The sequence below is a fragment of the Capronia coronata genome, assembly GCF_000585585.1.
Source record: "Capronia coronata CBS 617.96 chromosome Unknown acBCG-supercont1.5, whole genome shotgun sequence".
In the NCBI taxonomy this organism is placed as follows: Eukaryota; Fungi; Ascomycota; class Eurotiomycetes; order Chaetothyriales; family Herpotrichiellaceae; genus Capronia; species Capronia coronata.
In genome coordinates, this window is record NW_006912897.1 from 162670 (window position 1) to 173485 (window position 10816).

Genomic DNA, 10816 nt, shown 5'->3' on the forward strand with positions numbered 1-10816 from the left:
CGGTAGGCATCAGTGCGCTCTCCCCTTTCCTCGACAGTGATGGGAGAATAGATTGACGCTCGACGCAGAGCAAGACAGAGTCACGGGAAGATCACAGTCGGGGTCGAGTTAGAGTGAGGGTCATGGGAGAGGAGGGTAGTAGGATAGTAGTAGGATAGAGGATGTGAACGCGGGAAGGCTGCGTTGGTTGCGGAGTTGAGGGAGTGAGCAGTACGTAGTAACAGCAGCCGCAGGTTATCGCAGATTATCTTATCGAAAGTGGTTGATTGCAATTCAGTTCTCAGTTTGTCGGCGTCTTTATTTTACTCTCTTGCTTCTTGGAAATTTATTACCCTCCCGTTCTCTTCTTACACACTTCGCTGCCTCAGACACGAGGAGTCTCAATCGAGGTCTCTTCACCGCTCCATTTTATTACGTTGGTATCTCTCTTCCTGCGCCCGTCGGCCCACTGTGCAGCCACTCCTCTTGACCATCTTACCCACCGAGCTACCTACAGGTATTGTTAGCCGCCGATGACGTACCACGGCAGGGATACAAGAATATCTGCTAGGGAACCCAGCTAAGGAGGACGTGGGACCCAAGAGGTGTTCTAGCAAGAGGTGATGCAGATACTAGTACCAAGTTCAACCTTTGCCTGCGGTGGCTGTGCTCCTCGTCACTTCGTCCTCGCTGTCGGTCGAACGCCTTTTATAGAGCAGGCAACACTATTATGGTACTATTATGGTGCTTGTTGCCAATGGCGGGCTATATAGCGCAATCGTGTTTTGCAATCGTGTTGCCGCCTGTTGCTCGATCCAAGTCAATGTGCAATCTTACCTCAGGTAGCCTCCCTTGTTTTTGTCACCGCATCAGGACTCATCTGTTGTCCTAATACTGATGCACATACACTGATCATGTCGCCTTCGAACAACCACCAATCCCATTCCCACAAGCACAAAGATGGCCATCGACTTCGCTGCTCCATCACAGCCCTGGGAATGACGCCATCCCCTGCTGGAGAAAAGATCTCCATACATCAAGAGACAATACCAACGACAACCCAATCCATGTAATCCCCAATCATTCATCCACTCGGCCAAACAGGTACAGTGCCATCCTACAGGGAACAAACCTGTGGCCATTCTACTCCGGTCACATACAGAAAGCAAACATCTAAAGGTACATTCATCCACACTAAGTGAGCTTCTTCCGGGAAAGCCCAACTCATCTTATCCCGCATTGAGATCAATGGTACAGACGCAGACAAACACACACAAATGTCTCGTGGCAAATCAGCGTCTATCTTCCCGCCTCGGCTCTCCACCTTGGCTCAAGGCACGGAAATGCCCTGCAGCTCCAGGATGTAGACCACGAGGCTGTGGCTGTTGTTGGAGATGAACATGTTGCAGCGGATGCTGTGGTGGCTGGGTCGTGCTCGGCGCCTGATGAGAGGGTGGTGGAGCCGCTCCACCCTGAACCTGACCCTGATACGGAGGCTGGTGCTGGTGTCGAGGCTGATGTTGAGGTTGGTGAAGGTGTTGTTGCTGTTGCTGTTGCTGTTGCTGTTGCTGTTGCTGTTGCTGTTGCTGTTGCTGCTGCTGCTGCTGCAGGTGTTGATGATGTTGGTGCTGGTGAGTCAGTGGGGTACCCAGGCTTCCAGGACCGGGGCCTGTGTAATGTGAATGAGAATGAGTGTGCGCATGTGGTGGTGTGAAGGTTCGGGGAATCTCGCGCTGCGCGAATGCCATATGTCCCTGATTAGCTGCAGAACCCATTTGATTCTGGCGCGACACCGCTAGCGAAGGGTGCTGTTCGATACCGTAGACATCTCGCCTCAGCTGCTGCTGCTGCTGCTCGCGGTCCCGATCTCGATCTCGATCGCGCTGGGCCATCTCCAGTTCTCGATGTCGATGTAGCTGTCTTTCATGCTCCCGCTGTTGCTCCTGCTTTTGCTGGCTCTGTTGCGCCATGTGTTGTTGAATCGTCAGACGGGGTTGGTAATCAAGGGACGAGGGCCCTCTTTGGTGAAGACCCGGTCCAAGCGTAGCGCTTACCGATTGTGCATGGCCGGGTACCGCCTGCTGTAGTCCTATCGAAGGGGTAGTGCTCTGCGCGGAGGGAGCATTGGGATATCCAAGGGATGTGACCCGGGAGTGCTGCGACGAGCCCGAGGTCGACCGATATTGCTGCCCCGGTTGTGAAGGCTGTTGAGGCGGTGGCGAGGGTGCATGTGGCATCTGGTTGATTTGCCCCAAGAGTGACCGTCGGTGGTCCAGTGCAGCACGTTCTAGACTTCTAGGAGTCTCACCTCGCACCGGACCCAAGGGCGCCTCACTTCTCGGAGGAACCAAAGAGTAGTGTCCTGGGCCAGGAGATTGATGGTGAGTTCGTTGTTCAGCGGGACCACCTTGAGTCCGCGGGTCGAACCGGTCCATCCAAGACTCGTTACTCGGCGCACTAACTGGTGTGGCGGAGAACCCACTCGGATACTCCTGACTTGCTTGTTGAGCAGCTGCAGTCTGGGAAAGACCGCCATGTCCATATGGCCCTCTCACCGATCTGGTGACCGACAGATCATCAGGGACCGTCTGACTGCGGGACGGTTGCAAAAGAGGCTGAGGAGCGGACACAGGTGCAACCTGCGGTGAAATCATGGACTGTCGTTTTGCTGCATCGAGCGACGGGCGTTTTGGCGGAGGATCGGGCGGATCGTCATTGAGGAGACCAAACACATTTGAACGCTTTCCGGTGGGTTTGGAATGGTCGGCTGGGGGCGGCGCGGAAGCAGGCTGAGGCATGTCGCCCCGTAGAGGTTGAGAGGCGGGAATCGGTGTCGGTGCGGGCGCTGGAGAAATGGCTGGCCCCGGTCCGTACAGGGCACGTTGATTTTCGGGGCGACGCAGGGAGGACAGATCCTGGGGTGTCTCCATAGCTACATGACCTGGAGTGGCTGCGCTTCCGGTGCGGCTGTGGCTCGGTCGAAACACATGTTGCTGGTCATGAATATCGCTTTGCAAATGCGGACCCTGGGCTAACTGGACCGGAACACCTTGCGGTCGCTGCTGTGGTTGGTTCAAGGCTTCCCGTTGTCCGAGGACAGTGTGCGTAAGAGTCGACATAGGAGCTGGCTGGCTTAAGTCGGGTTGAGGAGCATCTTGAGAACGCTGAGGGTGTATCTGAGCCGGAATATCGTTCAACGATACCCGGAGTGGTTGGCGTGAAGGAGGAAAGGCGAGATTGTCATCCTGAAAGACTCCAGGTCTCGGACCATGCAAGTGTTTTGGTCCGTATAAGGATGCGCGATCATGTGCCAATCTTGGAACCTCTTCGGCCTTTGCTAGCGGTGCTCCCGACATGGGGGTTTCAGATATGACTTCTCGGATGGAGCGAGGCTTCATGACTACCTCACCCACTGCGGTTCTTTCCACAGTGCTGCGGTGCACGTCTTCAATGATGCCTTGCTGAACCGCTGACACCGCAGTTTCCGTGTCAGCCATGGCCTGCTCGATTTGTGTTGTATGACGACCCATTGGAGCCAGCGCCGACGTTGCCTCATATCGACGTTTCGGCGGAGCGATTGGACTTGGTGGTTGCCCTGGTATATTGCCAGCCATCCTCATCTGATCACCCTTCTGTGCAAGTCTCTCGAAGTCGTCTTTTCCATCGTTCAACTGCCGAAGGAAGTAATTCTTGATCTGCAACGAGTTAGTCCTAGTACTATTACGTTTGACCACGACTTACCATAGTCACGCTCTTCGTCTTCATGAACTCCGCTATGGCTGCATAGTCGTGCCCGAAATATGCCAGGAGGACCGGGAATTTATGCTGTTCAGGCACCGACCAATAGCTTGTCACTTGAGATGCCGCCGGGGTCTGGACCACCGGCGGCATAGGAGTCATAGGCGTCATATCAGAGGCAGGATATTGTGGCACTCCAACCTCGGCTGTGCGCTGTAGTTGGGAAACAGGCGCCGGCTCCTGTCTGATGGGAACATTTTCCGCGGTAATAATGGCCCGGACTTTCTCCGCCTTCGCGGCAGCGGGAGGCTTGCCCGCCGAACCCTCAGCAGCATTCAGAAGTAGAGCTTGCTGGTCAGCTTGTATCTGTGCTTTGGTTCTACGGTTTCTGGTAGCAATGCCGGCCTTGCGCCCGCGCGTTGTCTTCGTCGGTCCTGGTTCTGCACTGCCATCCTTTCCAGCGGCGGTGGGTTTCCTGGATTGCGGTGCGGGAGTTGAGGAATCAGCTTCGCTGGCAGCGTCTCCAAACGTGGGCGCGGCTGCTCGTCGTGGCCTCCCACTATCCGTAACGGCAACGGGCGCCGCGTCTGGATCGTTGCGGTAGTCTAGTTCCGACATGAGGGCTGTCGACCGGGGTTTCGTCGCGGCCCTACCGCGCTTCTTCCTGGGTTGAGATCGCCTCCAAAGGTCTTTGTAGCGCGCTTGGGTCTTGGTTAGGTAGTAATGAACAATGCAATCCTGATACGTCCTTCCCGGGATAGACTCGGCAATCTTCCCCCATTTCTTCGGGTACTGGCAGTACGCTGCAATGAAGAGGGTCTGCTCTTCTTCGTTGAAGTCATCCTCTGGGGGGAGGTAACGAAACACATCCAAGGCAAGTTCTGCCGGTATCAGGCCATTCGTGTCCTCAAACCTGGATAGCTCAATGTCCGCAGGTTTCATCATGGGAGGGATGACAGCCTCCAGATCGTAATTCGGCAGAGAGCTGGAGTTGGCTTCTCGCTCTCTTCTTTCCTCCTCTTCTTTCAGTGACTGTTGCGACATGAGGATGGCAGCCTGGAGATCTGCCTCTGTAGTATTCCTAGCTCCTCGAGTACGCTCGTGGGTTAATGAAGGAGTGACTGATGCTGTAGCGGACGGTGCAGGGGAGGCCGGGGCTGGGCTAGCCTGCAGCTCGCGTCTCTCTTGTTCTAGGTGAATAACCCCCTGTTTCCACAAAGAGTACTTCCGCCGAAATTCAGCATGCATGTCCTCAAGGTCGCTCCTCCAGTCCCAGGCGCTTCGTTCAAATTCTTGTTGCAGAAGAATCGAGATGGCCTCATGTTCAACTTCGTCGTCCGATTCTTCGAATACAATTCTTTGAGGTGGGCCTACCCTCAAGTACGGTAGGTCTTCGATTGGTGGGGTGGGGATGGGGTTCACGTGTGGCTGCTTGAGCGGTCTCCCTTTAGGATAAGGGCGCTGTTCTTCCTCATGGTCCAACCTAGCTTCGTCTTCCTGTGAAGCACGGTCTGGTGACGGAAGACCGGCAGAGATACCAACAGGCGCCAGTATTCCTTCTTCTTCCTCTTGTTTGGTGGCAGCCACAGGTGGTGAAGGTGGACGTGTCACAGCCTCCTTCAAAACCATCTCAAGGAACTGCAATTTGATAAGGAGAGCCACGATGGCCTCGTCTTGTAGTAGCGGAGGAGGCATTCGAGCCTCAAGCACAGCCATCTCTTGTCGGAATCTTTCTTCCAATTCTGCATAGTACTCTTCATCAAATGAGTCGTCCTCTGCCTCATCTTCGTCCTCGCTTGATGCAGGCACCGACATCTCCACATCAGCTGGCTGCTGCTCTTGGCTGACAGACTCTTTGGGAGAGGGTGAAGTAGGTTTCGCTTCCCGGGGTGGAGGACTTGTTGATAATAGGCCTTTGGGCCCTGAAGGTGCCGATGGAATAGGACCAAGAGAAGTCAATGGTCCTTTCACCTTCTCTGCAGCACTGTGGAATGCAGTCTGCTGCCTCGGACCTGTAGGAATAGTGACTGACCTATCGCGCGCTTCGGGCTGATAGGGCTTGTTTGACGCGTTTATTGCTGATGGCTTGGGTTTATATTCTGGGGAAACCCAAATCTTTGAACCAGTCCCTGGTAGCGGTCTAGCCGTTTCTCTGTCGAGACGGGGTCCGGTTGGTATTGCAGGGGTCCTCACATCTGGTATTGAGGATTTGGCAGATTCTCGTGAGACAGTAGGAGCAAGAGCAGAACCGATTGGTTCAGTTGATGACAATCTTTGTCTGTAAGGAGGGGCTGTGGTCGATCGAGGGCCAGACGGGACGTTCGGTGGCATAGCGCGGTCTGCAGCCGGAGCTGTAGGGGGTTTGGGATCTGCAATTGAGTCATCTTTCTTGACAGACACCTCAGCCGAGGTATTGCTAGCAACTGGAGTAAGACTAGGTCGATGAGGACGTGAGACTGGGTCAGGGCGAGGCCAAGAGTCATGGTGTTGTGCAGCCTTTACACTTTGGCCCGGTGTTGCTGTGATAGACGTTCTTGCGGCCTTCGGCCCACTAGGCGGCTGGAAAACGGACGATGAGCTTGTCGTGGTGTCAGCTTTGGGGCCCTGAGGCCTAACTGGAGCAGCTCTCTCGGTCGCAGATGTGGTAGTAGAAGGCAAAGAGGGCGGAGGACCATAGTCGAGGGCAGCAACAGCAGAAGACTGTTGTATAGTCTGGGCGGGTTCACGTCGAGATGGATCCGTCCTGGGTCCGCCAAAATAGTCGGCTTGCTCCTCGTCGCGCCGCCCCTCGCGCATAGAGCCCGTAGGGGTTGGAGCAGCCGAAGGTCTTCGAGCGACGTCAATGACAGGCCTTCCGGGCCGATCAGCGACAGCGGCGGCGGGGATGGTGGTAATCCCACTGGATGTGCCCACAGAGCTCTTGCCGGGTGACTGCTCTCTTGGCCAGAGATCGTGATCACGGCCTCTCGAATCGCGCTCTCTGCTACGATCATACTCTCGGCGGTCGTAGCGGTCTGCACGATCGCCATCTGAAGGAAGCGGGCGGCCTCGGTCGAAGTCACGCTCCCGCCAACCGTCTCTGGACCGACTACGGGGATGGAAGAGGTCACGATCTCTGTCTCCAACAAAGGAATTTCTTCCTCTACCCCTATCCCAATCACCCCTTCCCCTTCCACGCCCTAAGCCACCTCGTGCTGCTGGAGCGTAGTACGAAGATGCCGACTCTGATTGCCGAACAAACGTGGAGGGGATAGATTCGCGAGAATCCCTCCGCGGACGGAGGGGTGAGGCAGACCGATCTCTACCGGCATAGGGTCTGCCATCCCTTGCAGAAGTTAAATCGCGGTCGCGCCTGGGCCAATCCACTCGGTCGTCAGCATCTCGGCCTCGATAGGATGGTGGTCCTGGACGGGCATCACGATCACGATCACGGTCCCGATCGCGATCCCACGTGTCAGCATTGCGAGCAGGGAGACCTCCGCGTCCACGGGATGCAAAAGAATAGGGAAAGGCCCCACTCCCACCGCCGCCAGCACCCCCGCGAAACTCGGCTTTCGGACCGCGAGGAGGGGGCCGATCTGATGAGGGCGAGACGAGATCTGCTTGACCCCTGTAGGAAGAACCTAGCGAGCTGTAGGTAGTGGAAGGTCTGCGATCATATCGAGGCGGAGAGCGATCCCTGGCTGGAGGAGGATATCTCGACGACATAAGCGAATAGACGTTGTCTGATATTAGATAAGCCGGACAAACACTAACCCGATCGGGGCTGGGACATCACGTGCTCCAGCTGGCGGAGATCCGGGTGGACGTGGAAAGTTGGAAGTGGCTTTAGTCGCAGGTCGCAGGTCGCAAGTTGCAGGTCTGATCGTGCTAGTGGAACGCCCCTTGGCCCCCAGGCTGTGTCCAGTGGTGGAGAGCGTTTCAATGAATGGGCGCAGATTATTCGGCCGTCGTCGAGATGCCACGCTGCGCTTTTTGCCGCCACACTGCTGCCACACTGCTGCCACACAGGGCTTCTTGAACCACGCCAAATGCCTGCCTGTCCCAGCGATATCGTACTGGCAAGCTAATGCCTCGTCTTTCCAGGTTCGCTCTGTCTGGCCAAAAGCCTACTGCGGAAGCCACACGCAGACAGAATCCCAGACAATAAGGTCAGGCTCACCTTGCCTCCACCCGATTCATACCGCGGTGGTAGTTCGAAACGTGACCTGGCCCAGAGCTGGAAAGACCCTCTCTCTGTATCAGCCAACCAGTCGATGGTTTTCCTTTGCCGAGAAATCACCCTGCAAACAGGCCGCCCAAGGCAAAACTAGACACGTTATCAATGACCGCGCAAGGGACTGCGCGTATCAATGTGAAGGTTGAGATGTTGGGCTTGATGAGATAAATTGATAATTCGCACGTCCGGCGCGTGGTCGAGGCTTCGATTGGTGGCAGAACGAGAAGTACGCTCTCCTCGGTCTGGGGAGAACAACTCGTAACCCTGTTTCAGACAGCAATAATGATCGAAATGCCGGCTTTTGGTGCACGACACGAAGGATAGCGTGCCCGCGGATGACTGGAGGAGGATGCGCGATGCGGTTGATCGGTACAGGAACGTCGACGGGTAGACTCGAGAAGAAGGATTGTAAAGTCCAGGAGGGAAAGAAGACGAAAGAGAGGGTCAGACAGCAGAAGCGCTTGAAAGGTTTAGCTGCGGTTAGCCGCCGATCCAGCAGCAGTACTAGGCGGCGTGCCAGATTTGCATTGCGCACTGAGGTCTAGGCGCGGTGAACGGTGGTCAAGCGGTGACACCTAGAGTTTGTTGTTATTACAACCGAAGGCTTCAGCTATTGGGTGCCAAAGTTGAGAAACACCAATGTAAATACGGGCTCATTACCGGATGCTTGGGTCCCCAAGGTCTTGGTGAGTGCTGGGAAGGGCCGCCACTGGCCAGCTGGGAGAGGGCCCGAGGGAGCGAATCGAGGAGCGGCAGGGGCGAAGGAGGCTCATGAGGCCGCCTTATTAAGCCGTCGATTAAGCTCTGCGGGCGCCCAGATCCCAGTTTGCCGGTTAGAAGAAAAAATTCCCCAGGCTGTAAATGACGTTGCCACGAGGTGTCGGAAACATTTTATGCCTCGACAACTTGAGGAACAAACCATGACCTCGCTTTTCCATCCCACCATTATGTCGATGCGATGACTGCACCGCTGCCACCCCGCATCGCATCACATCACACCAGCAAGAGACGGTAAATATGGGTTCTGCACCGCCGACGAAAGCCACCGAGGCCGTCCTGGTTCCCTCGGAGCCTGTCGCAGAGGACGCCAAGCAGGTCAAGGGCATAGATTGGTTGTCCCTACCAGCGGAACAACGAAGCATCATCTCCGATTTTGTCGAGCAGCTCACGCAGCAAGGCTTCCAGTCTAGCTCAATAGGCGATGCCATACGTATCATCAATGACATGGTCGGTCTTAACCCGCCTCCACCCACCACTGATGAACAACAAGCAGTTCTGACCCCTTCCAGAGATCATGGCGAGACCCGGAGACAGGTGAGAAGACGACCATCTTCTTGGGTTACACGTCGAACATGATTTCTTCGGGCCTGCGCGACACGTTTCGCTATCTCGTACAGCACCGCCACGTGGCCGCAATTGTCACGACGGCGGGCGGTGTTGAGGAAGACTTCATCAAATGTCTGGCTCCCACGTATTTGGGTTCCTTCTCCGCATCGGGAGCTGCATTACGGGCCAAAGGACTGAATCGCATTGGCAACCTGGTCGTTCCCAACAACAACTACTGCGCCTTCGAAGATTGGCTCATTCCCATTCTCGACAAAATGCTGGCCGAGCAAGAGGAAGAGTATACCCGTACCGGAGAACGATTTCTGTGGACTCCCAGTAGAATCATTCATCGACTGGGCAAAGAAATCAACGACGAATCGTCGGTGTATTATTGGGCGTACAAAAATGATATCCCGGTCTTTTGTCCCGCCTTGACCGACGGCAGTTTGGGCGACATGATCTATTTCCATTCTTTCAAAGCCTCACCACTGCATCTTGGGATCGACATTGCCAGGGACATTCGAAAAATCAACACGATTGCGGTGCGAGCGAAAAGGGCAGGTATGATCATCCTAGGCGGTGGCGTGGTGAAGCATCACATTGCAAATGCGTGCCTCATGCGGAATGGCGCCGAAAGTGCGGTGTATATCAATACGGCACAGGAATTTGACGGTAGCGATGCCGGCGCCAGACCAGACGAGGCCGTCAGTTGGGGCAAGATCAAGGTAGACGGGGAAAGCGTCAAGGTAAGCAGAGAGACCACCCCTATTATGAGAGCCGTCCTGATTGTTCATACAGGTCTACGTGGAAGCTACCGTAGCTTTTCCTCTGATTGTGGCAAGCACTTTTGCTAGGCCGTAGACATAATGCCATCTTTTTGGGCCCTCCTTTGCAATCGACAATCTTCACATGCTAGGAAGAGTAAGCTGCCTGAATATTAAGTGTACAAACCGTGACTCTTTCCTCTCGGCGGACAGATCACAGGCACCTATGGCATATTCTTTTTAGACCGTTTAGGAGCGGGTCAGTCAGGCTGTGGTGCCAGTGGCTGGGAAGTTGAGGCTTGGGGGGTTAAGTTTGCCTGCAGTGGTGGTCATTTGGTGCACAAGCACAAGGGCCTGCGAACCAATGGAACGGCATATTGACCAAGAGCCCAAGACGATGACAGTGCCAGTATGCTGTAGATTTGGACAGCATGCCAGCAATGGTGGCTTCACATGGACGCATCAAGGAGTCAAAGTGTGATTTGGCCCAAAAGGCGGGTCCGCTGAGCCTCACGAAGTGCTCAAAGAGCTGGCCGGTGGAAACACGGGCAAGGATCAGCTGGTATTCATCGTCTCTTTGAGTGTAGCGCCGGCATCCCCAAGTTGAAGTCAGTATGCAGGGCTTAGGAGGCCTAAGGAGCCTGAGATACCACATGAGATTTAGGTACTCTCATCAATTGTGCCTGGTATACAGAGTAGTAGATTGAAGGTGTGGCTAGGGAGAGCCTAATAAGGCGCCTAGGGAGCCCAAGCCCGTGGGGAGCATCCATCACTACTGCATACTAGCACT

The 10816-nt window shown here is 55.1% G+C and overlaps 2 protein-coding genes across 2 annotated transcripts; one reads left to right on the top strand and one right to left on the bottom strand.

The window, feature by feature from the left end:
* Positions 1-1271: 1271 nt before the first annotated feature.
* A1O1_05751 (uncharacterized protein) lies at positions 1272-7425 on the bottom strand (the record flags this gene model as incomplete). The annotated part of the gene is made up of 2 exons (XM_007726635.1): positions 1272-3674; positions 3721-7425. 2 exons carry the CDS (start codon positions 7423-7425, stop codon positions 1272-1274), a joined length of 6108 nt encoding a protein of 2035 aa, XP_007724825.1.
* Positions 7426-8953: 1528 nt separating this feature from the next.
* On the top strand, positions 8954-10123 carry A1O1_05752 (deoxyhypusine synthase; the record flags this gene model as incomplete). Its single annotated transcript, XM_007726636.1, has 3 exons — positions 8954-9163; positions 9226-10008; positions 10061-10123. 3 exons carry the CDS (start codon positions 8954-8956, stop codon positions 10121-10123), a joined length of 1056 nt encoding a protein of 351 aa, XP_007724826.1.
* Between the last annotated feature and the right edge of the window lie 693 nt (positions 10124-10816).